General features: G+C 38.8%; 1 protein-coding gene across 4 annotated transcripts in view; it reads left to right on the top strand.

Annotated features, from left to right (window-relative positions):
- MAPK10 (mitogen-activated protein kinase 10) overlaps positions 1 to 26244 on the top strand; it is a gene marked incomplete at its 5' end in the record, with an annotated part of 83870 nt that overhangs the window by 14588 nt on the left and 43038 nt on the right. For all 4 annotated transcript variants that reach the window (XM_080343794.1, XM_080343796.1, XM_080343795.1 and 1 more), the window contains 4 exons: positions 18982 to 19111; positions 22642 to 22700; positions 24263 to 24401; positions 25211 to 25376. In XM_080343794.1, the coding sequence (XP_080199920.1) occupies positions 18982 to 19111; positions 22642 to 22700; positions 24263 to 24401; positions 25211 to 25376 (494 nt within the window). The remainder of the gene's footprint in view (positions 1 to 18981; positions 19112 to 22641; positions 22701 to 24262; positions 24402 to 25210; positions 25377 to 26244) is intronic.

Below are 26244 nucleotides of genomic sequence, written 5' to 3'. Positions count from 1 at the left end.
CAGTTTGCAAGCCACAGACATTGTCTAAAATTGCAAAAACAGCAGTCAGGCAACAGACATCCTGAGGCAGAAGGAGCCTAGTGATTCTCTAATAAATTCTGCTGGTGAGAACGATAGCACTGGATTTGTTTCTCCATATAGCAAAATGCAACTAGCTAGATAGCAGGAGAAAGATCTTATCATAATTGACAACTGTGGCACTATTTCTAGAGGCAGTGCAAATAATATCCCAAGTAAACCCTGTAATTTTAGTCTTTGTACAGTAAAAGTCACTGAGAGCAATGTCACATCCCATAACACTCTCAAGTATTCAGAATGGAAGCCTTTTAAATTGAGGTAACTGCTAATGTTTCCTTTATTCCTTAAAAGAGACATTGCAATGATGTGAATAATGCAAACGAAAGACACAAATGCAGTAGCTCTCCTAAATAATACAACAGGCTTATGGAATGCAAAATTATTATGTTCAAAGGTTGTGATATACCCTGTTTGGCTTTTGCAGCTGCATTTTTAAAGATGGATTTTAGATTGCAGTGGCTTGTATTTAAATGTCTATGTGCAGGCATTAGTTACCTGCTTAATTATGAGGCATTAGGGTAACTAACACCACTGTTTATCTATAACTTAATCAGAGACAAAGTCTAATTCTATCTGTTGTTTTTTTCTGACTTTGATGTGGTGTGTGTTAGCTTACAGTTGGAGGCAATGGTAAAGTAACAGGTTCCATTAATCCAGGGGCAAGTGGGCTTCCATGGATCATTGGCACTATAATCAGCAGTGTAACAAAAACTAGCAAGACATCCTTAGGTCTCAGTCTGCCACTTTGAGCATTTAGTACACTTTAAGGCCACACAAGTCCAAAGATTGACCTAAATTATGAAGTGCTTCATTTTGTATTTTAACCACAAAAGGGCTAGAGGTTAGTTTAAAATCAGTTTTGGGGAAAAAAAAAACCATACTTTAAGTCCTATTAATGTTAATTTTGCACTGTTTATCCACATTCATACATAGCAACAGATGTTTTGTGTTACTATTTTCGATTTAATGAAAATTATTTTATTGAACCTCTCTGCAACTGAGTTGCTGTAGTGATCAATTATGAGCAGCAAAAAAGCATAGAAATTAAGCTAGATAAAATCAGTAACATCCTGTAAATTTGTCTTTCATACTGAGTTGACAGGCAAAAATTAAGAATACCTTAAAAATAAAACCAAGTGAGTAAACAAATTAGTTCAAGTGAAAATTAACATGAACCTCCTGAAATGTTTGAGCAGCATGGAGAGGCCATAAAAGGCCTTTTACAGTTTGATTGTACAGATGTAGCAGTATTACATGATAGATGGGGAAGATAATGAACTTTTTTGCTTAGTATGTATTATGTTCTAATCTACCTGTCATGAGCGATAATTTATCAGAAATACATTAACAGACTGAGTGAAGCGTGAAGAACAAATTAGAGAAAAATTTTGTGAAAACATGTAGTTTAGCTAAAGGAAGACAATACATGATAAAATAATCTTCAGTTGTGTTTCTAATTTCAGAAGAACTATACAGTAATAACAGTAAATTTACACAGTAACCTTAAATGCTGTTTCTACTGTAGAAACTTATAGTATTTAGAAACTATAGGTATTTTGATGCATATAGGGTTACATCTAGAAAATCAATTTAAGGGAAAAAATGTACCAAAAACCTGCCTGTTTGTGGAGTGCTGCTGGCTGTGGTGAGGAAGTTGTCTTGCCCTGCTTCTCTTGTTCTTTGTGAAAGAACTGTCATGAGGAGAGCCTCTGTGAAAACAGTGGGAAAAACCTAGGTTGTCATTTCTTTTAGATCCAGTGGTTCTGTTCATGCTGAATGACTTGTTTGAGGAGTGTAGCAGATCTGGGATGCAATTCTGTCTCTGAGTGCCAGAACTTGCACAAGTGCAGGAGCTGAATAAAGGAATGCCAGAAGTTGCAGCCAGTGACCTGCTTCTTGACTAGTCTAAATTTTTGCAGCTGGCAAATGCTGGAAGAGCTGAGCTGCTGCTGATTTTTCTGCTTTTAGTACTCAGCCACACAACCGTAATTCCCAAAGGGAACTATTTAAGAGTAGCTTTTTCAGTAATTTAACATAAAATCTCTCATTACTAATCATGTGCAAGATGTTCCATGCCTCAGCACTAACTTCAGGCCCAAACTCCACTTGCTCTTCTTAAAAAAAGGAGGCTGAGGGGAGACATTTCTCACTGTCTACAACTACCTGAAAGGAGTTTGTAGGATAGAGGGTGTTGGTCTCTTCTCCCAAGTAGCAAGTGATAGGACAAGAGAAAATGTCCTCAAGTTGCTCCAGGGGAGGTTTAGATTGGATATTAGGAAAATGTTCTTAATGAAAAGGGTTGTAAGGCGTTGGAACAGGCTGCCCAGGGAAGTGGTGGAGTCACCATCGCTGGAGGTGTTTAAAAGATGTTTAGTGCTAGAGTTAGGTTAGGCTATGGTTGGACTCAGTGATCCTGAGGGTCTCTTCCAACCGAAACAATTCTATGGTTCTATGATTCTATGCTAGCTCCAGCGTTCCTGTTCGCTTGGATGTGGGACCCCACATGTCCAGCATGCCGGCTGCCTTTGCCCCTTGCCAGGTGCATTTGCCCCGGCAAGCTGCCTGCAGCCCATGGGGTAATTGTGGAGGCAGATGGAGATGGAGGAGAGACACGATGTTTCTCAGGCTGCTCTTGGAAGCCGGTGTTGCAGGGCTCCTCGGCAAAGCCACAGAGTATTGAAGTCTTTCTCACACAGTTCTATAAATAGATGTCAACATAAGTAAGAGCAATTCAGTGAAAAATAGTTCTTGTCATGGGACAGAAACAGTCACAGGAAGCAGGGAATGGGGTTATGAAATAAATGGGGACTTCATTTGACTATTCTAAAAATTACACTGAAGATACAATCATTTTCTTGATACAGAAACATTAAGGTAAAGATATTAAAGTCTTGAGGGGATGATAATTTATTAAATTGTGTGAATAAGAGCAAGCCATGTGGTGTGAGTGTTACTTATAATTGTCATTGCGCCCATGTGAAATAATTACAGGACTCGTTGATAAAGTGATGTTTGCTGTAGACATACTGCATTCCATATCTTCAGGAATTAATGGTAGGAGCTTTCAATGGGATTTTTGTTAACTGTGTTCACAAAATTATTTTTACCAGCAGGAAGAAAAAAGCCTGGTTGGAATCTCTTGAGCAGGGAAGTTCGTCTTCACTCTGCAAAAACTGCTCTTAAGGAAATTGTAGATTGTTTGCTCACTGTACCCACAGTGCTGACATCTGTGAGAAAGACTATATAGAGTGTGTTTGCATAAACTTATCACGTTGGTTTAGACATGATGACAATGGGACACAGCTAAAACATAGCTTGAAGTATATTAGACCAAGCTCTGTAGTTGTAAAAACTATGCAGGCTTTTAATGACACACATTGAGTTTCAAGTCTGATAGAAACAGAAAACTTCAAAGGTAAAATGAGTTGAGAACAGTTTTCTGAGTTTAATTAGATACATGCTACTTAAACCACTGAGAGAAGCATTAGTTTGTACCTCTCTGCAGTGTTAGAAGGGAGGTGACAGCTGCCTTATTTTACAAGGGAGAGAGAGAGAGAGGTCACTTTAAGCCTGCAGGGATGGATGGTTTAGAAGAGGGTGGAGGGAAAGGGATTCTCCTGTTCTATAAAATCAACAAAAATATGCTGATGGTGGAGTGAGGATTTTCTTGTTTTTTAAATTAATACTTTTTGCCTGGAAGCAAAGCAGTTATCTGTAGGTTTTCTGCTGTGGTTTGCAAGCTTTCATTTCTTATATTTGCTGTGATATTTTGATACTGCCTCTGATGTCTAGGAAAATTATGTTGTATAGGAATATTTGAAAAGCAATTTGAAGGGGCTATGATAGTTTTTGAATTTATGACGGAAGCAAGTATATGAAGCTCAGTTTTCCATGGCAGGTAGTGAAAAGATCACGTAGAGGCTTGAGGATGCAAGTAATTAAAATCTTAGAAGCAGCTTATGGAAGACATTTGGCCTGGTTTATGACTGCATTGGTGCCTATACCTGTGTGCATTCTCAGGAGAAAGTGTTGGCTTTGAAGACAGAGTTGTCTGGGTGAGTATCAAATAGATGAGTCTGATGTCTTTCAGCTGAAATCCTGAATTTTATCTTGCTCTTTTGTGAAGAGTGAAGACAGACTTTCATACTGTATGATGTTGGGATGTAGTCTAATAACATGTCAACTGGACAGGGAAGTGTAAACTGGGAGGTGGTTTATGCTACCTAGTTTATGCAGGAGATTTTTGTAATATTTTTGGGGGAGTATGGGAGCAGGAACGATGTTTTGAGGATGTTTTTGAAGAGCCCTGGTAGTTTTTTAGTGAATGCATTATAAATTTAGAAAGGTGTCTCATCTGCAAATATAGAGGAGTCTATAAATATATCCTTGAAGAAGTAAATTGGACTTTTTTTTTTTTTTAATGCTGTTTATGGTTGTGTGGTTTTTCTGCCTTTTTTTTTTTTTTTTCATCTCAGAAATAGTGATTACATTATATTTTTGAGCCTGCATAGGAAGAAGATTGCAGTGGTTTTGTCTTCCCTGTAACAAGTAGAGTCAGCAAGGCAACTGCTACCTTGCTGTGTTGTCTAAGGTTCTCCTTTGCTGACTTAAATATAATTTGGTGATTCAATCCTAAGAAGTGCAGAGTTCTTCCAAACAGGCATTTATGATGGTGGTGCTTGTTGTTGCTATATAAGTGCTGATTGTTTTCCCTAGAGAAATCACCAGGAGCAGGAATGCAACAGATTCTGTCCAGTATGTGAAGGGGTTTTTGTTGCTGTTCTTCTGGGAGCTATCATAGAGAAGTGTCCTATTGTGTCATGATGCTGGTCATGAAAGATTTGTGAAAATGGAACCAGCTAAAACTTCCTCTTACTTTCTGTATATTCATGTATACTAATAAAATTATTATAGGAATACCTCTTCCATCCTGTAGATCTCTGCTATATGTCTGTGAAGAATATGAACATAGTCAATCAACAGAACTACATAAAAATAAAGTTTAATTTAGTATGACTGTGTTCTGTGTGGAATGTGCCTGCAAATAATGAAGAATATGAGATCCCTGAGTTTGCAAAAACACTCGAGCTCTTTTGTATGTTGGTTATCCTTCAGTTCTGATTTCATGTAGCACGATTGACTCCTAGTCTTGAGTATGAGGCTCCAAAGAGATACTGCAATGGAAATAATGGTAAAAAACATAGAAAAGAGGAGATGACATCTCTGAGCATAATCAATGCTGAGCCCACACTGATCGAAGAAGAATAGTTTATGTATTTGCTACGGTGCAATGGAAAATAGAATAGTGACAGTGTCTTGCAGTTAATGCACAACCCTGTTTCTATTGTTTAGCTGGACACTGGCATAATAAAGTTGTTGAGAGATGAAGATATTTCTCTATCATGACCCTGCCATCTCAATTACATTGTTTTGGTTTCTTTGTGCCACTGAACTGAAATACTGTATTCCCTGACAGAGGTCAATGTTTCCTCTTGTATAAACCAGCACAGTTCCATTGATGTTAAGAGGTGTTATCACCATAAGATAGATCACCAGTTTCCCTCAGAAGAGAAGAAAGAATACACATAATTCAGAGCAGAAACAAAGTGAACCATGTACCCAGATGTGCCTAGAATTTTAGTGGCCCTGAAGGGAGTGGCAGTGTTAATTTTGTCAGTCCCAGTCTTTCCTGTAAATCAGTGTGGAGTGTGTGTTGTGAATTCGGTTGTGTTTCAGTTACACAGTCATATCTCAGACTTTTTGTGCTTATTCTGTTGGCTGGCACTGTGGATTTATTCTGTTCTTTAAAAGATTCTCCAATGCGTATCCATTAGTTCAGCTTGTGTCCTCATGCTGTTGTGTGCTTTGCTGATGTGCCTTGACACTCCGCTCCTGAGGAGGCTTTTGAAGACAAACTTTAGAGAGTTTTGGAAGTGTTTTGTGCAAGAATAATGTAGAAAATACCTGTCAGTTTGTACTGTAAACCATTACTGTACTGTTAGTGAAATAAGCCTGTAAATTTAAACAAATTCTCTGATCCTTCCCAGTGCTAATATCTCCTACAATGACAAAACCTGATGAGATTTTTTCTTCTGAGAACAAGTGGTTTAAATGATTGCCAGTATTTATTTTTTTTTCCCACTTCGGAAAGTTCTGAAATGTTGAAATACCCCTAAGTAAACCCAGAGCGAACTTCAAGCCTCACTCATTCATCTGTATGTTGCAGGATTATTCTCCAGTTACAATTTACATTCACATTGTAGCATTGTTTGGATTTTTTAGCGTCATTACTCTGAAATGCCATAAATTCAGTTGCATGGGTTCAGCTAACCATAGATCACTATCTGATGTACATCTAGAACAACACATTCTGTTTTGTCGTTCTGATACATCTGTGCCTTGATTCTTCAGAAAGATAGCAAATTTCCCAATTGTGTTTGAAATCTGGATCACCAGCACATGAATTTTGAGGTGCTGAGAAACTCCTGGTGGGAACAGCAAGTCTTTCGTAGCTCTGGAATTGGACTCTGTAATATTGAGGGAGGATGGTATCTTAAGTTAGTCAGATTTGTGTTTCCTAAGGTGATACTGTTAGAATTTGCATAGTAGCACATATTCAGACAGTTTGCTTGAAGAATTTAGCCTCAATGTGGAGGAAATTGCTGTTAAGCGCATAGATAACAGCTGCCACTTGTCAAGCAGCATGTGATATATCTGAAAATTGAGCTAAGTTAATTGTCTTAAAGAATAAGCAACTTCTATTCCATGTTTACTTTGATTCTTACAACTTCTTCTATCTATTGATATATTTAATAGAAATGGGAAAGAAGAAAAAAAAAAAGTAAAAAATATATTCAGTAGCAGTGCATGAAGGCACCTGAGGCCAGATGAAGACCCATATTTATATGACAGGGGTACCTGAGATGTAATGTTTGAGCAAGACTTATTGTTAATTTTTTTTCAAAGGTCTGACGTAATTACTTTAAAAAAAAAAAATCGTCTTTTTCTTTTAATGTCCTTTTCCTACCTAACTGCTGAGATTCCTGGAAGTCACCAAGTATTTCGTGTTTATCTTCTCATTTTTCATTTCCCTTCACTAGTCCACAGAAATCTGAAATTTAATTTAGGTTCTGGTAGTCACAAACAATATGTGATAAAACATGCCACAGCATGCTATTCTAGCAAAGATATCAGAGGCTCTGTCTCTAAAGTACTCAGACCATCTATATCTCAGACTCTCTCCTTTTTTTCTTCTTAAAGAACCTGCATAGTTTCTGTGACTACAATAGTTAAGTAGGCAGGATCTATCAAAATTTTTCTCTCTTCAGCTTTATTAAAAAAATAAAGAAGTAAGCTGGTGTAGAAACTATCTCTGCACAACCTGGTTTTGTGTACTTTGACAGCAGTACTCTCTTTACTTGGTCATAAACTACAACACTGTAAAGGCACAGTCAGGCTCATATGAGAGTGTGAACAGCCAGGATTTTCAGTTGGATCAGTACAACTCTGAGGTATAGAGCAGGTCTCTTCACAGCCATTAATGGATAAGCATCTACGATCCTTTCGGAGCCATTAAAAATATTATCAGTTGTTTGTAAATTCTGTGGCTTCATAGAAGAAATTCATGTTTCTGTAACTTAAACTCTTTCTGTTGTGGCTGACGAAAAACTCAATTTGATTTACACTTTGTGTTGTCAGGCAGTAACATTTTATAACTGCCTTTGCAGGTGACAAGCACCTATCTGCTCCTACCTCATCAAAAACTTCCTTTAGGTCACTGCCAGACTTCCCTTTTTGCACGTTTCTTCTATCTCACTCCTATGCTTCAACATATCAGATTTTTTTAATTTTTTTTTTTTTTTTTTTTTAAGACTGTCCTTGCTTCTCCTGTTATATCATGTTGTCTTTGCCTGGAATTCAGTTGCAGACAAATCTCAGTTCAAGGAGGAAATCAGGGTTGAAATTAACTACTGTCAGTGCAGTGCAGGCATTCCTTAACTGAGGTCAGACTTGCCCTTTTATTTCATTCACTTGAAATCCTGCCACCACTGAAAGGAAGACTGTTGCATCATCATCACCAATGACCATGTGTTTTTCATGAGAACTATGTCACTAAACGCTTAAGTTCTCTCCAAGGAACAAGAGGTTTCACCTGCGATAGGAAAATAGCTGTGACCATATGGAATCAGAGAGATAGGGCTCTAGGACAGGGCATTCAAATAAAACGGCAGGCATCAAAACAAAGCAGCAGTAGAACCAGAAATAGAAAAATTAGAGCCAGTTTGGAAGGAAATACACCTCAGATAATTCTGTTTTCTTTGTTAAGATGTATTGCTGATATTTATTTTCTGATACTAATGTGGTATACCGATTCTCAGTGTTTTACAAAAAAAGGTTATCCCTTATATGAACACCTGCTGTCCTTAGACAGTTGTAAAAAACAGTGACAGTTGAAAAACTAAAATGTAACAGAAGTTAGGTGAAATAGAAAGACAACATGAAACAAGCGATTGTTTATGAAGCCCAGGTGAAGTTTGTGAACAATGTAAGACGTGTCTGGCATAACATAAGTGGGAAAACGCACCAGAATGGGCAAGAGTTGGCAATAGAGGGAGTTGGGAAGGGAAGCAGAAAGGAGGAAGACTCAAAGGCAGGAATGAAAGCGTGTAGCAAACAGGGGGTTCTGGTTTGGGGTTTTTTTTGGGAGGGGTGGTGTTTGTGGTTTTATTCCTGCTATTGTTTTCTGGATTTATGGTGTTACACCTCTCAATCCAAAATTGACTGGCTCCCATTTACAAATTGAAAATAAATTTTATATCTCTGGGGTTGCTAATTCACCAGGAGACACAGAAAGGGGTAGTTTTTCCAATTGAAACAAAAATCTTGTTTTAAAAATGTGTCACAGCATCTACATCTTGAAATTTCTGGTGTAACAGGGAAGCCCGAAAACCCTGAGTAGTTTTTCATTTTGTTCCTGTTGAACACAGGTATTTCAGCTTGTTATACAGCAGATAAAACGTTTTGTACTCTTATAAATGATCAGTTCTACCTGCTCGCATCTTACCTGTGTCAGACATGTCCCTAGATGTGAGACACTGTAGATAAAGGAGAGAGCAGAATGAGTCAGAGCAGCCTGGGTTGGTTGTGAGTTAGTGTCAGTGTAGGGGTAGGTTGTGAATTAGCCCTTTGGCTGGGAGGGTAAAGGTAACATTTGTGGCAGGACTGGCTTTCTCCCCTCTGAGAACACCACCAAGTGACATTTCAGCATTTCTGATCTGCTCTTTCTCTTTGGTTAGAACAGCCTTCCAGAGGTTGCAAGGTTAGCTATGGAAAACTAAAGCAGCGAAAGGGTTAGCCTTTTTACTTTTACTTTTTTTTTTCCTTCCATGATTATCACATTGCAGATGATGACTTGCTGACAATACATTTTTAGTGCTTGGTTGAATTTTGATTTTTCATCAGTTGAGAAACGCAGCAAGAAAAGCGGTGAAATAATGTTTCTTTTTCTCCAAACTGACAGATATTGTTCTGTCAGGCAAGCCAGCAAGTCTTTTAAATTATGACACTGAGGTGGCTATGGAAGATAGTAGCTGTTTTCTATTTCAGTTTGTAGATCCAAAAATAACAGGTTAATCATGTGACTGACAGCTTGAAAGTGCTACGTATTCAACTTCTGCCAGGTGTACGGGCTCTGCCTTGATGTCTGTTTTTCTGTAGTCTTGTAAATTATTGTTAAATGAGGAAACAGGACTTCTTTTGGCTGCTTTGGTTCTTAACACAACTTGAAAACTGTCCGAAGTTTACATACCCTCCTGACAGTTCAGAGCACTGAATGTGAGATCTCATTGCAAGATTCAATGCCTTATATCCATTCTGCAAATGCTGGGCAAATGTTTACCTGCAAATCACATTTTAACTTCCTTTGCCCATGTGTTTGTGTTTTATGCCACTGAATATTGATAAGCACCACCAGCTCTGATCCGTTTTTCAGATATTTACTGTGCTCTGACTTCAGTAAATCCTTGAGCCTACAAAGAGCAAGTAGTGTTGCACACTTTGGAAACCACGAGACTGTCATCTCTAACATGTCACACATGTGAGGGGAAGCATTTTGGCCTAGAGACGTTTAAAGCAGAAAGAAAAAAAAACCAAAAAACCAACTTGGCTTCTTTCACTGACCAGGTTGAATTTCCTTGACTGACGGTAAGCAAAAGTTATTGTCAGCTAGCAGACTATATAGTAAATTAGGGACACAAGAAATGCAGAAGCAGAAAGTACTGAGTTTCCAGTTCAGTTCAGAAAAGGATTCTACAACTGAATTGCTTCCACAGCCAAATATAAATTAGCAGAGTGTATATATACAGGTGAGAAATATATAAACATACTTTATATTCAGTATCCTCATGAACATTTTAGTCACTAGGCAAGGTAAAATGGCATCCATTATGAGAGACATGCCAGGTGATGTGTGAACAGTGTACCTGTTTCCATATTGCTTTTCCTACTGTATCCCTACACAGTCTTTTTGAGTGAGAATAGCTATGGGAAAAGAGTTTGTCTTGCATCAATGTACAGAATGGATCAGTGAACTCCAAACTGGTTCTTGTTAGGGTGTCACCAGCTCAGGTAATTAGAAAGACAACTAAATTGAAGTTCAAGCTGCAGATGAGAGAGTCATACAGACATTTCTGTACAACCTGAGCCAAAAACGCATAACCCTGTGCATTTGAATTGTCAAGAGATTTTGGTCTGTACAGGTGTGGAGCTTCTCTATACGTGGGTTTGGGGGGGTGATGGAGTTGGGGAGGATAGTCACCTTTAAGAACCAATAGAGGTATTGATGGAAGAGCACTTTGTTTACATGAACAAATTTGATATTTTCATGTGTGTAACTACTTTAAAAGAAGATATCAGCAGAGCAGGTTCAGCCTTGTAACAGTAGAATTTATTATCAAGTAATAGAGGGCAAATTTTACTACAGACTATCCTTTTTCTTAACTGATTCCAGCCCGTGAGTCTTCTTTTTCCCAACAGTTTTCTAAGTGTGCAACTTGTTTTGCCACATGGTGAATTATGTTGTTATTGTTTTACCCAGTAGTATAACGAAATCATGATATAGTACACTTGGAGCCACCAGTGACAGATGTTAAGTGAACTTGTTTTGTTAATATTTTACTAAAAATAAGTGTTCCAGCCTTTTTTTTTTTTTCCCCTGTGCAGCAGCTTTTACATTGTCATATGTATGATGTATGATAGCATCTTCCTTCAGACCACCCATTTGAAAGTTTAATGGATAAGAGCCGTCTCAGCATGACTGAATTGTAAAATAGATTTCACAGCCAAGCTGCAAATCTAGTTGCCTTTAGAAATACAAATTCATTGTGTTTCTCAGTTTATCTTTGCTGGAAAGAGCTGCCTGGTTTTGACATTTCAAGCAATGGGGCTGACTCTAGTACTTTGAACAGAATGACTAATATGAAATCAAAATTGGACTGCAGATATTGTGGATATCAAAATCGTACTAGTCTAATCCTTTATGGGTGACAGGAGAGGCATTGAATGAGTTGTGAGCTCAGACTTTGTGGGGTTTTTTTAAGAATAAGCACGAGTGCATTTGGATCTCTGAAGAAGTTATTTTAAGATCATAAATATCTAGGCCTACATTGTCACAGATGCGACTGGGGAAAGATTCCTGTTGAAGTAGTTTCTTCTAGCTGTGGTGAAGATTCGTCTGTTGAGCTCCCATTTCAATAAGCACATGTGAGCAGCTCTTTCTTCTTCTGGTCATTTATGCGCATTTTCAGACAGAAATGTGCATAGAACTCTTTTAATGACTTTTTCTTGTTCAGTGTATAGATAACCAGAGAGCTTTGGTCTGATTTCTGAAAAAACACAGCTCAGCTAAAACATGCTCTCATTTAACCAAGGCCTTCAGAGTGCTGTATTTTACAAGGTGGCAAATAGAATAAGTATATTGTAGTCAAGTGAGGAAACCTGTATTAAAATACTACTGTAATAATTTCAGTGATACTGTAATACAGGAGACGTGGACAATTTTAGACAAAACGTGCCAAGTATACTCTTCTCTGTTCTAAAATATTTAATATCTAAATGTAAAATCCATAATGTGAATTGGTCAGTAAGCTCTTCCATTTTCAGAGGACTTTATTTCAGTATCAGAACCATAACTCTTATAAGCCAAGTTTGAGAACAAACATTTTGTAGTGCAATACACTAAATGAAGAGTATAGTGCGAGCAGAGAGCAAGATATATCTTTTCTGGTTTTAGCAGAATTTTACCTGCCATAATGTTTTTAAATATATGAAAGCATGTGCACACTAAATGTTAGGCCTGATTCTCTCAGAGTTTTGGGATTTTTTTTAAAAAAACCTGTCTTTACCGATTAAACACTGAAATGTAAGCCACACATTTTGAATGTCTGTCTTAAAATCACTCAATTTTAATGGTACCTTTTTGACATTTAACTGCTACAAAGTTCACAATAGGATCTTAACAGCAATGTTGAACTGTTATTCAAGGACTAGGATGATAATCCCAAATGATTCAAGCATTTCTGCCCTCTCTCATATTATTTCATTCCCAACACAGGATAAGAGGTGGCGTGTTAAATATTTGGCAGTGACTTCATGGTGTTTTGGCTGTGACGTTCCCAAAGGCCCAGAGAGGGGACCTGTTCCCATGTAAAATGCACTGAGGTGACTGCTTAGTTCAGTCTTTCTATTTCACTGTGCACATCCTTTGTTTCCTCATGTAGTGTGGGAAGGAACATTTTGAGCCCAATGAGTAACCTCTGCTGTGACAAGGAAGCTCACAGAAGGTCTTAGAGGTTGGTTTGTTTTATTTTGTGAAATAGCCATGATGACAGTAAAAAAGTAAATGATGACTTGTGTTGCATGTGCGGAGGAAGCTTTTTAAAATTTCTTAATCCAGCTTGTTACCAACTGATTGCAAGGAACTGAGAGCTGATGAAAACTCAAAACAAATAGTTGGAACTGTATCTGGTAGCAGAAAAAGTGCAGCAATCATTCATTATGAAACTGTACTGGTCTTTTTAAGCATCAGCTCTGAATATTGTCTCAGAGGCAAGTGAATTTCTCTTCATTTTAAGGAGAAATAGACCTTATCTTGGAGTGTAGAATAGCCATTCCTGACTACAGGTTTGCAGCTTTTCATTAGGGTCATGCTGGTTATTTTCTGTGTTTTCAGCACACAGGCTTGGTTCCAATCCTTAATAATGACGTTGAAAGCCTCTTGTTCAATACAGCCGCCTTTGAATTATAATGTTTTGGGAGAAACTGTACGTGTTGGTGCACACATGGAATTATTTTCTTTTACATCATTGTAATGGAAAACATTCACTTCTTTTAAATATAGTTTCTGGATAAAAGTTTTTACTCTAAAAGTAATGTTTTAGTGTTTTTTTTTTCTGTTTAAAAGTAATTATTGAAGAAAGGAGTATGCACTGTCTGTAAATATAAATGTATCAAGGTCTGCCTCTAAACACTCATAAGTTACAAGTTGAAAGGAGAGGGGAAAAAAGGTAAGTCTGATTTCATTCTAAAATTTGGACTAATAAGTGAGGTCAATTCAAAAAGCAAACAAAAACCACAAAAAAACATACCAGCACACACTTTGAAATCTACTTAAACCAAACTAATTTTTCCACTCTTTTTTTTTTTTTATAAGGGTGCTTGTCTGAAGTGAGACCTTGAGTAGAGCAAAGAAAAAGAACTTAAAGTTTTGTAAAGCACTTTTGCAGAAATTTTGCTTCATATAGGAGAAAGATAGTTGGTTCTTGTTGTTCCTAAAAATGACTTCTCAGAAATGCAGTAGTGATAGTTATCGAAAATGTAGGGCAGGGAGTTTGAAGTCAGAAAAATTACTGTGAAAGGCATCTATATATACAACCATCTGTGCTTTTCTTCTTATGTGTATGTGCATATTCATGCAGATGTGTATCTATGTGTCTATATCAAATGTATTCTGTTCCATCTATCAGTGGTGGTTGAGGCTGAGCTGTCATTAGCATTCTTGTTAACTGTGGTTTTCAAGGTTGCCAGTTCTTTCCACTGATGGAGATCACAGCATCAAATAACCAGGTTATTTAAAATATACATAAAATATACAGATCAGTGCTTTGTTTAACAAGATCACTTTTAGATTTCTTGCCTCTTACTCTGCTGGGATGAAGGAAATAAGGCAAAATGCTAATGTCAGTGGCAAAACTACCTTAGAAGCATCAAGTAATGCAGAAATAAATAGAAGTGATTTGGAACAAAGCTGCAGCTGGAGTCTTTCTGGAGGAAGGCAAAGATGCTACTTTAGAAAGTATATGTACCATTAAGTAGCTTTTCAGAAAGATTTTAATACTATATTTGCTGTGACATATGTATATATGTAGTGGTAGGTAAGAGGACCGTTTAGTGTCCCTTAGATTTCTACATCATTCAGTGAAGAGACTTTCTTAATGTAGAGGGCTGTTTGCTGAGATTGCTTTGAGTCTCTGTTTCACAGCCTGTCCTGGGAGGCTGGGAGCTGCTCTTCCAGGCTTTTGTTCTATCTTCTAAGAGCTCATAATAGTACTTTAAAGGAGTAGTGGCTTCAGAAAGGGCAAGCCTCTTGAAAAGGACATGTGTGCCCCATCCAAAGAATCTTGACATTTAAGGCTATCAAAAATTGCCATTTGTTGTCCTAGGAGGACTTCCCTAGGAGTCAATTTAAAAACTGTTTTCTGTGATTTTGACAGTCTGTTCTGGGGTAGAATACAATGGTAGTGATAATTCTTTAGTTTCTTTTGTTTAAAAGATTTATTCCTGTATGAGAAGAATCATTTTAAGCATTTACTTGGTGAGTGTCTATTGAAAATAGAATCTTGGATATTAAACTCAAATGCTTCTCTTTGCTTTTCAAAATAAGTATAAAAATGAATGCCTGGTCCTTCAAGTGTGTGATAACAGTGCATTGCTCTTTACAGTCTGAACTCAAGCACAATGTTGGTGGTAAATGATGAGATGGGTTCATGTAAATTTGACTAAAATTAGTTTATTTTATGTTCTTTTTTTTTTTCTTTTCTGCTGAAGTCAGCATAGAGTTTTGTTAAATAGCTGTAATTACATATATCACTTGGTAGTTATGAATTTATATTTGCACATGGCTAAAGTTTTTTATCTCTGCTAAATTGGTTTGTTTCAAATTATTTACAGTTTAGAAAGGCATTTTTAACACTAACATTTACCTTGCCAAACTAGCTGTAAACAGAATTTATAGGGAAGAAGTTTATTTTCTGCGCTTTCTGTCTGTACAGCTGCCAGAGATATCGTAAACTTGGAGGATGTTTCTGAGCTCATGTTGCAGTAAAGTATCGTTTTATTGTAAGACAGAGGGTGAATTATAGTCTTTGTTGTAAAAATAGGACAGCTGTATAAATTAAAAAATAAATTCATAGTTGAGCAAGGGGTGTTATAATAGTCTCCAGGGGAAGGAGCACAGATTTTTATTATAGATGCAAGTCCAATCTCTTATTGCCCATCTTGAGATTAACTTTCACGGTCAGCCTTTTCATTAGTGGTTCTCAGACACTCATTACTCCTTCTCTCTTATCTCTGCTCCCCTGAGTCACCTGTTTATACAGCCACTGTTCTGCCACTGATTGAAGTTTGACTTAAGAAGGCTGATATGTCATCAGTACTAACCTTGGTGTTCCAAGGTAAGGATTTTGTGTAGCAAGCACCAGAGAGAGGACCCACATGTGGTATCTGTAATTACATTGTAGTGAAATGCATAGTTGGCTGTCTGTAAACAAAAGCTGCTCTCTGGTGAACAGAAAAAGAAAAATCAGTGCTATTATTTTTTTTCAGTGAAATGAATTCACATATTGACTTCTTAAAGTAGTTGGACACCTTCCATTTGACAGAAGGCAATGATAGAACTCAAGTCAAGATCCTTGTATCTGAAATAAATATCACTGTACAAAGGATTCCTTTAGTTGTTTTATTTTCCTCCATGGTAAGTACAGGACTGGGAAAGGATCATAAAAGCCAAGGGTTAACAAGTCTTTTGTTTTCTCATTTTAGATTTGTGCTCTTTTATCTCCTGCTTTGCTGGAGAAAATTCAGAAAAGCAAACAGAGGACAGAAACTGCAGAAAAGGTTGCCCAGATAAACTTTTGGTGTTAGTGTTTTCTAAATCCTAGTAAGTTATTTTATGATATAACTAATGAGATTAAAATACGAGAAAAGATTATTTAAATGATTCAAAGTACTTTTACATAGCTCAGATGAGTCTCATGTAGGCTTTTATTCTTAAAAGATGTTACGCGATCAAGGAATATGGATTAGTCGAGAGATTTGCCTGCTGAAGTATATTTGCAATATATTTCCATGAACCACAGAGACAAAACATTTAACTGTTGCATTTTATTTGTTCAGTACTTTCTTAATGTAATAAGGGATATTTTAGTCATGGGCTTTATGATGCTGTGTCATGACTGAACTAAGAGAGAATTAAAAACACAGTTCTGACAGTTGGTACAGAAGGTTTACTTTCTGCTACTAGGCTATAAACCATACATGTTGTTCCTTATAATGTAAGATTTAGTTGAGTGAAATTCTCTGGCCAGAATCAAGTCAAGTCAGACTGGATCTTTGATAGCCTTGTCATCTAAGCTGCTTCATATACACTTTAAATAGTGAGTGTGATATCTTTGTTTATGCATGGGGCTAGCATGGTATTAGCTTGGTCATAGAAGTTCTATGCCTTATCAATGAGAAAGAGGAGAAAGTTGCTACCGAATGACAGAATGGATGATGTTGGAGAGCGTGAAGTCCAACCTACCTGTTCAAAGCAGAGTTAACTAGAGCAGGTTGCTCAGGGCCACTGGAAGAGTCTGGCTCCATCTTCTTTAGTCCTTCCATCAGATACTTAAGAACAGAGGTAAGATCCCCATGAGCATTCTCTTCTCCAGGTTGAAAAACCCCAGGTTGCACACCATCTCCTCATATGACAGATACTGTGATCCAAATTGTTTTCATGTTTCATCAGTGGAAATATGCTGGCATATCCTTATCTTTCTTGTACTGGGGAGCCTGGAGCTGGACCCAGCACTCCAGATGTGGCCTTAGCACTGAGCAGAGTGGAAGGATCACTCCCCTTGACCTGCTAGCAACAGTCTTCCTAAATGCAGCCCAGGGTGCTGTTGTCCTCCTTTGCCATGAGGACACATGCCTGGCTCATGTTCAGCTTGTTGTCCACTGGGACTCCCGAGTCCTTCCCGTCAAAGCTGCTTTCTAGATCATTGCTCCCCAGCTGTGTGGTGATGCCTGGGCTTATTCCTCTCCAGGTACATGACTTGGCATTTCAGAGTATTGATAATCTGGGGAAATTCTTTGTTCAGTATTTATTCTTTTTTCCCTGTAAGTTAACATTCTGATCTGAAATAGTTTCATTTCAAAAATGTTAAAATGGAACTTCGTGACAGTGTCAGAATACCTGCAGGGGCAGTCATGAGAAATTATTTTTTTCCCTCTGAACGTATTCTCAGGGGAAAACCATCCATCTTGCCGCAAATGTCAACAGTGGACTAAAACATTCTTCACGAAACTCCTCATCACCTTTAGCAACCAGTTATTCCTATTTATGGGATGTATTTGTTATGTTATCTATGTAGGAGTAGTGTAATTGAAATATTTATTTTTTTCTTCTCCACCTCTGTGGTTTTGAAGACCTACATTGCCAACACTTTTTACTTTCTTATTTAGAGCATTTACAGGTTTTTGTTGGCTTTGTGACTAAGCTTCTGATGCTTGCATGCTTTCTGCTCTGTACTTGATCAGTAAGACTCTGTACGTGAATTTCAGTGAATGTGTATAGTAAGCAGGGATTAATAAGAAAAAAATTACTTTGAATACTTTGTGCTTAAAGCATCTTAGTTAGAATAACTAGTGGTTTGGTTGGTTTATATTTTGAGAAATACATTGTTTGTCTTCATGGAGTAACAGAAAACTTGTGTCATGCCTTGCCTTATTCTTGGTAAAGGGGAGAATCAGGAAGAGGGTCCAAGGACTGTCTGTTTGGGAACATTTCTGAGAATTATTGTGCTTTTTGAAACCTAGAAGTCAGAATCTGTGTACTCAGATTTGAACCATCAAATTAAGTGATTCAGATTTGTAGGAACTGAAGATCAAAATAACTGAACGTTCAGCAAAACATTTAAGGAGAATTTTACAAGCCTAGTTTTAAAAGCCTACTTTGCAAACCAGAGCCTGTATTTCTTCATAGTTTCAAAATATTTAAGTGTAACTATTATTATCAGAAGGAAATGGTAGAGAAATTTTGTGAAATGGTCCTGTTTCTAGGTATGTTATTGGAACTGAGTGACATGGTCTTGAAGAATGATTAAGTAACTTGATTCCATGAGAAATATCATAAGGAAAATACAAACTTTATTCTAGATAGAAATGGGCAATTGTTCATGGAGCCACTTGGTGAAGGTGTCCTTAATAGGGACAGAAAAAGCAAAAGCCTCCCCACTGTACCCAATGCACAGAGAGTTGCTTTGTGAAACAACTTTTTGTCTCATCCAGTTTTTATTTTATTTTTATTTGAAGTTACTTAATTTTTTTTCCCACCCCTTGAAAATAATTGTTTATTTCCTATGGAACTGGAGTTAGTAGTAGTGGTGCATGCTGCCTTCTGCCGATGTGGTGGTACATGTTTCCTTTTGATCTCTTCTTTTCTCACTAGAAACTCTTTCCTTCTTTCATCCCAGTAATTTTCTCAGTGGAAAAAAGAAGGCAATAGTAGACTTCAGTCTCAGGAATTTGCTTTGAGAAATGCAGGATATCCTCTGAGATGCCTAACCCCTGTGTTTGTAATTACTGCAGTGCTGCATATGATGCCGTCCTTGACAGAAATGTGGCCATTAAGAAGCTCAGCAGACCATTTCAGAACCAAACTCACGCCAAGCGAGCGTACAGGGAGCTGGTCCTCATGAAGTGCGTGAATCATAAAAATGTAAGTTTTCAGTAGGTAACCAGAGAAATGGTATGTAATTTGATTGTTAGAAGCAAAATTGGGTTTCGGGTGACTTTTTAAAACAGAAGTAAAATCAATTACACTCAAGGACTCTACGGTCTTTCTGGTACTATATGCCCACGTAGGAGAATGAGGATCTTCCGTGTACTTATTTAAAGGCTATGCCAAATAGAAATGCTGCTGGTAGGGTTGGGGTGATAAACTGGGAGAGAGCAGAGTATGTTCTTGTCAACTTCTTTTCCAAAAATACAGAAGTGGTTGTCGGAATCCCAGCTTCATCTTCTTATTGCTGAGATTTGTGACTGAAAAACAGTGTCTCAAGTTGGAGTACCTGTGCATGGGTGTCATTCCTCGTCTGGACTTCATTTCAAACCTAGTTATACAGATGCATTGTATAGATTTTACAAGATGAGGGGCTGTCATGGAAAAGGCAGTTGCAAAACCTCTGAAGAAAATTAAGAACGAAAACCACTTTTCCATTCTCACCTGTTCATGTGTCAGCTAATGTTGTGAAGCCAGGGACTGTGAAGCTTGAAAACGTTGTGCTGTTCCTTCTAATCACAGTGTTCTTGTCGAAATAAACCATACTAGCAGGTTCTAGATTCTCCTGCTTCTTACACACACTACCTATTGTATGACATTTAATATCTGTTACAAACTAAAATATTCCTAAACTGCAGCAGAAGAGTTATTCCAGGTCTGGGTTATTTGTAACCACCTAGTTTGAGCTATATGCCAGACACTAGATAAGCTTTTTATTTGTCGTGTGATGTAGGATTGTCCTATTGCATTGGTTAAGGAATCTCCCAAGAATTTCATTTTCCTACAATTCCTCCATTTTTTCTGTGGCCTGATGCCATACCTGTGTGCCCCTTCCTTTTCATGAGAAGTGAGTGTGTGTTTGCTACCTCTTTGCTCTCACCTCAGATCCTGCATTGGCTCTTTGTCCTTATGCAAAGCATAAATGAGCTTGCAAACTGTGATGTGGGATTTGACACTAGTTCTCAATCACAAATTCACACGGAAAGAAAAAGGGCTGACCCTAAAATGGCCAAAAGCAGGACTTGTCACCTGTAGTGCCCTCTGCACTGACTTATGCTTACACTTCCACTGTGTTGATCGGGGCTGTAGTCACCTCTTCCCTCCTGACTTGGATGGAAGCCACCCTCAGTCAGACCAGTGCATGGGGCTTTGAAATGCAGTGATGAGGGAGTAGTTCCCCCTGTAGACAGGAGAATGATGCATTCTCACTCGGTGTTTTTAATGAACTGGAAAGAGCACCGGTCAGCAGGAGCAGTATTAATTTCAAAGATGCTGCATAAGAGCTGATAATAGCACCACATTAGTTGGGTAAGAGTTTTAATCTGTCTGTACAGAGAAGTGCAAAGGAAGGAGAGAACTGTAAAGGCACCTGTGCAGAAGCAAGAATCAGTCAGAATATGTGAGCAGACAGAAAGCATATTGAACCATTCCTGTTAGAAAGCCTGGAGAGGTGATGGGCGTGAAGAAGGGGAAATTCAGACGTTCTCTTTGTGGCGGTTGTGCTGTTATCTTCTGCCTCTGTTGCCCACACAGAAGGAAAACATGAGAAGTTCAGATCCCTGGAGTCACATTTTTCCTCTGTACTGTTTCACATACTCTTACCAGTGTCTTTCAACAGCCCAGACCATAAAAAAGAAAAAAAAAAAGTGAAACAGGAGTTGCAGTATGGAAGATGTCTTTGCCCAGAATGTGTCCACTGTTCTAAAGTTCTTCTGCTAAAAAGCTGTACCTCTCAGGATGGGATTTGTGCCAGCGTGTGTGCATACGTGCCCTCAAAGTAATTGAAGCCATGTCAGAGAGAAGTGAGAAGGTCTTCTGTTTATGTTTAATAAGGTGGTCCTTGATTGCTTGTCCCCTCAGATGTGCATTCTTCACATATAAGAAACATCTGGCTGTGGCACAAGGACTGCTATGTTGGATTGAGCTGAGGTTGGTCATTGAACCAGTAACTTAGAAGTTCAGCTAACTGTCTTACCATTAACATTTTGGTGTGTCACTGATCATCACTAATCAATGTGGCTTCACCAAGAGGAAGTCATGCTTAACCAACCTCATAGCCTTTTATGAAGACATAACCTGGTGGATAGATGATGGTAAAGCAGTGAATGTGGTCTATCGTGATTTCAGTAAAGCATTTGACACCGTCTCCCACAGCATCCTTACAGCTAAACTGAGGAAGTGTGGTCTGGATGGTTGGGTAGTGAGGTGAACTGGGAACTGGCTGAAGAAAAAAAGCCATAGAGTTGTGGTTAATGTGACAGAGTCTAGTTGGAGGCCTGTATCTAGTGGAGGGCCTCAAGGGTCAGTACTGAGACCAGTACTATTCAATATATTAATCAATGGTTTGGATGAGGGAATAGAGTGCACTATCAGCAAGTTTGCTGATGACACCAAGCTGGGAGGAGTGGCTGACACACCAGAAGGCTGTGCTGCCATCCAGCATCACCTGGACAGGCTGGAGAGCTGGGCAGGAAAAATTTAGTGAAATATAACAAGGGCAAGTGTAGAGTCTTGCATCTGGGCAGGAAAAACCCCAAGTTCCAGTATAAATTGGGGAATAACCTATTAGAGAGCAGTATAGGAGAAAGGGACCTGGGGGTCCTGGTGGACAGCAGGATGACCATGAGCCAGTACTGTGCCCTTGTGGCCAGGAAGGCCAATGGCCTCCTGGGGTGTATTAGAAGGGGGGTGGTTAGTAGGTCCAGAGAGGTTCTCCTTCCCCTCTACTCTGCCCTGGTGAGACCACACCTGGGCCCCTCAATTCAAGAAGGACAGAGAACTGCTGGAGAGAGTCCAGAGCAGGGCAACAAAGATGATTAAGGGAGTGGAGCATCTCCCTTATGAGGAAAAGCTGAGGGAGCTGGGTCTCTTTAGCTTGGAGAAGAAGAGACTGAGCAGTGACCTCATTAATGTTCATAAACATGTAAAGGCTGATTGTCAGGAGGATGGAGCCAGGCTCTTCTCAATGACAACCAATGGCAGGACAAGGGGCAATGACTGCGAACTGGAACAGAGGAGGTTCCACTTAAATATGAGAAAAAACTCCTTCACAGTGAGGGTGACAGAGCACTGGAACAGGCTGCCCAGGGAGGTTGTGGAGTCTCCTTCTCTGGAGACATTCAAAACCCGCCTGGACACATTCCTGTGTAACCTCATCTAGGTGTTCCTGCTCCAGCAGGGGGATTGGACTAGATGATCTTTCGAGGTCCCTTCCAAGCCCTAACATTCTGTGGTTCTCTAATCCTTCTCTCAGAAACCATTTCAAGTGCAGCTAGAAGAAATCTTAGAGATCTGCAGCATTTTATTTTGAATGTTGATGACTTTTTACTGATCCATAAAGCAAGAAGTGTTAGTATAAACTGAGCATTGAAAATGAGTTTAACATGCACTTCAAAATTCTGCAAAAATGGTTTAACGGCTTACATTTATCACTTCTTTTTATCCTTTTGTCTTACTTTGCTTTTCAGATTATCAGTTTATTAAATGTCTTCACACCACAGAAATCTCTGGAGGAGTTCCAGGATGTGTAAGTAACACAGGCAATAATTAAACTAAAGTGGGGTGTTATAGTCTACCTTGAATATAACTCAGGAAAGTACAAAGGTTGTGAGACCCTTTAAACAAGATCATGTGCATTCTACACTGTGGGTAAACAGATATTCTGCATTCCCATATTGAGAGCACTTTTGACACTTAAAAGGTGCTTAATACTGGGTTTCCTAAGTGCTGTAATACAGTGCAAAACCTGCTGGTGGCTCTTCTTGAGGAGATTGATGTGTCTGCATTTGTTTTCAGGGGGTATGAGAAGTTAAAGGGGCCTGCTTTTGTTTTATGAGTTTGCTTAGGAAATGATGGTTGTTATCTAACTCCTTGAGGTGTGTGAGGTTTTGAAATCTGGCACTTCAAACTGAAATAATTTCCTGTTGAAGAGACTGATGCGAAACATATCCTCCTTTTGTATTTGTTTTGGTATAACCTTTGACTGTGTAAAATCACTTGCCTGGGGAACTAGTGCTAGGTGTAGAGGATAACTAGCATCTCTGATGAGCGTTGCCCTATTGCACAAGCACTACTGTGTGTAGTGCGAAGCTGGCCTAAATGAAATTTTAAACGTTCAGTGGTTTATATAGCTATACTCTTTTTGTCTTTCAGTCTTTCCCATATTCTACATGCATTGTGTGCAAATATACTCTCATTCTGTACTCTAAATCAGTAGTGATAACAAGCAGATAGCAGTGGCTGGAGTCACGCGACTATGATTCTGGCTTTGTTATATGGATTTTCCACATAATATTGTCCCTGCAGACTTGTGCAGAGCACATGTGGTAATTAGTGCTGGAGAGAATACAAGGCGTGCAGCTCACATTGAGAGGGAGAGCTGGTGTTTTCGCTGAAATTTGACTGCTTTAATGTAATGTTACAATTTTGAATCAACTGTGATTGTGAGATGTCTCATCAAAAATGAGCTGATGTGTTTAACATATTAACTTACCTCTAAAGGGGATTGGGTTAACGTCCTGCTGAGGTTGTTAGTGAAGCTTATTTATCAGAAGCATGAAACCAATTAATCGTAATGAGAATAGTGTGAAATCATGCAGTCTTAAGAGGAGTTTTGAAGATATTTTGCATGGGGTGCACATTTTAGCCTCTCAGACATCTCTACTGGTCTCCAATTCCTATATGTACTGTGGTAGCCATTCCTCGTAATGGCCAAAAGCCAAGCAGTCATGCCATTTGACATTTGTGCCTCTTTTCTGCGTGTTTTAGTGTCTTGCTGCATGTTTGCCCATGTAGGGTTCAGTCTCTGTGGTGAGGAATGTACCAAGAACAGGCCAGCAATCTGCCTGTTTTGCTGGGATGCTATAAGAACACAGTCACTGCAGTGAACTGGTGCGGTGAGAAACAACCACCAAACTGGTACAGTTGTGAGTAGGCCCTACAGTAAGCCCATCTCCATCTGCCTTGCTTCCAGTCAGCAGAAATAAACTGAATTTTGAAGCAAGAAAATGCATTGTTACTTCTTTGAGATGATGCTGTGGTTCCTATTCAATACAGGCCATGACTCTATGACTTTGTTTTTTCATTCAGTTACCTGGTAATGGAGTTAATGGATGCCAACCTGTGCCAGGTCATTCAGATGGAGCTAGACCATGAACGAATGTCTTATCTACTGTACCAAATGCTCTGTGGTATCAAACATCTTCACTCTGCAGGAATTATCCATAGGGTAAGGAGAATTTGGTTTGAAACTTATGGCAGCATGTGACATCACTATGAAGACATTAGAAGCCACCCAAGTTTCTTGTGTACTGTGGATCAAAGCTGTATCTCCCTCTAAAAATTACTATAAGCTTATAAGTCATTGCCCAGCACTTAGCAGAGTGACTTTATGCTTGTGTTAGGAATGAGATTACTTGTGAATTTAATAAGACAAAAATAAATAAGAACAAACACCAGATATCATCAAAGTGATCTCTGCAATGTATAGGTGTCTTTTCTCCTGAAAAAGACATGTACCACATATGACATTCACACATTTAAACTGGATGTTGCAGTGTGGTCCACATACTGCTTGATCAGGAAATGGAGAGGACAGACAGGGCATATGGAATTGGAATGTTACATGTGCTAAAATGAACGAAAAGACTGCTAAGTCTATGTTAAATGCATCCTTTGATTCTGCTTTTCCCCCTCAAAGTGCTGTGTCTGGTGAGGGTACAGTGCCCAGCTGTGGATGCCAGAGGTAGTGAGTGCTTTTTGTGGTTGCCAACAAAAAGAACAGTTCCTGTGACTGACAGCAGGAGGCAGTTATGAGTGGATTGAAAATACCCTGCGTTAACTTCCTTATTTAAATGTGCTTTTACTATTTTGGGATTTCCAGCTGATAAAACCAAATTCAAAAATGTTTCCCTTTTGTTATGAGAGGAAGAGAAGAAGAGCTGATAAAACTGGTTACAAGGTGGATGTTCAGTCCAGGTCACAGCTGTACATAGCTTTATGAAGGATAGTCATATGTTTTTTCACTGTCTTTTGCAGGATTTAAAACCGAGTAATATTGTGGTGAAATCTGACTGCACACTGAAGATTTTGGATTTTGGACTGGCCAGGACTGCAGGCACCAGCTTCATGATGACTCCATATGTGGTGACACGTTACTACAGAGCACCAGAGGTCATCTTGGGCATGGGCTACAAGGAGAATGGTAGGGCTTCCATTACATAGCAAGTGCAGTGTGCTCTGAAATCTAAGGTCTGCCTTCCACAGAAAAAGAAAATGTAACAGAAAATGACATCTTGAATTTAAAAGGCAGATCATTTAGAGCAGTTTTTTACTGTTGCATACTGAGCTACAGAATGGACTCGGGATGCCATGATGGTGAATTTATCAGTGTGGGATTGCAGAATAATGAGAAACCTGTTCTTAGCTATAGTTGACCTTAACATACACAATTAGCTCTGTCTGACCAGAATTGTCTTTGGTTCTGTGGCTCTGAAACAGTGTTGGGAACCACTGGGATTGCTGGACGAGTGGTATGTTCTAAATTGGAGTCTGTGTCTCTGAATTGTTAGAGTGAAGAAGGGGTACAACCTGAAATAGGGAATCCTAGCCCTTCCAGAATTCCTCCAAAGGCAGAGCTAGATCTGAATTTCAGGAATGGTTTCTATCTTGCTGATAGGTTTAACTAAAGTCCTAGGTTTTGCTGACAGGTTTCATGTGGCCAAGAGCTAGGTATGAATTTTGCAGCTTGAGTCTTTTCTTTAATGGAAAGTAGAGTTGGAGAGGAGAGGAAAAAGCTTGAAGCTAAAAAAGAGTATATCTAATTTGTATGTAATCTCCCTAGATGTTAATAGGATTTTGCTCTGAACAGACTATGGAGGATCTGGATAACTCTAAGTCCCTAGAAAGACTGTGAAAAACAGGTAGAGGGTGTGCACTATAGAGAAGCAGGTAAGGAAGAACTGACATTTTGCAGGGGATGAAAGAAAGATTTGTAAGTGGTTCTCATTTTGTAGTTAAGCTGAGAATTGCAACTGAGCGTGAGGTAGACTAGGCAGGAAAGGAGGGGATAC

The sequence above is a fragment of the Nesoenas mayeri genome, assembly GCF_963082525.1.
Source record: "Nesoenas mayeri genome assembly, chromosome: 4".
NCBI lineage: Eukaryota > Metazoa > Chordata > Aves > Columbiformes > Columbidae > Nesoenas > Nesoenas mayeri.
This window is presented reverse-complemented; position numbering and strand designations above follow the sequence as displayed.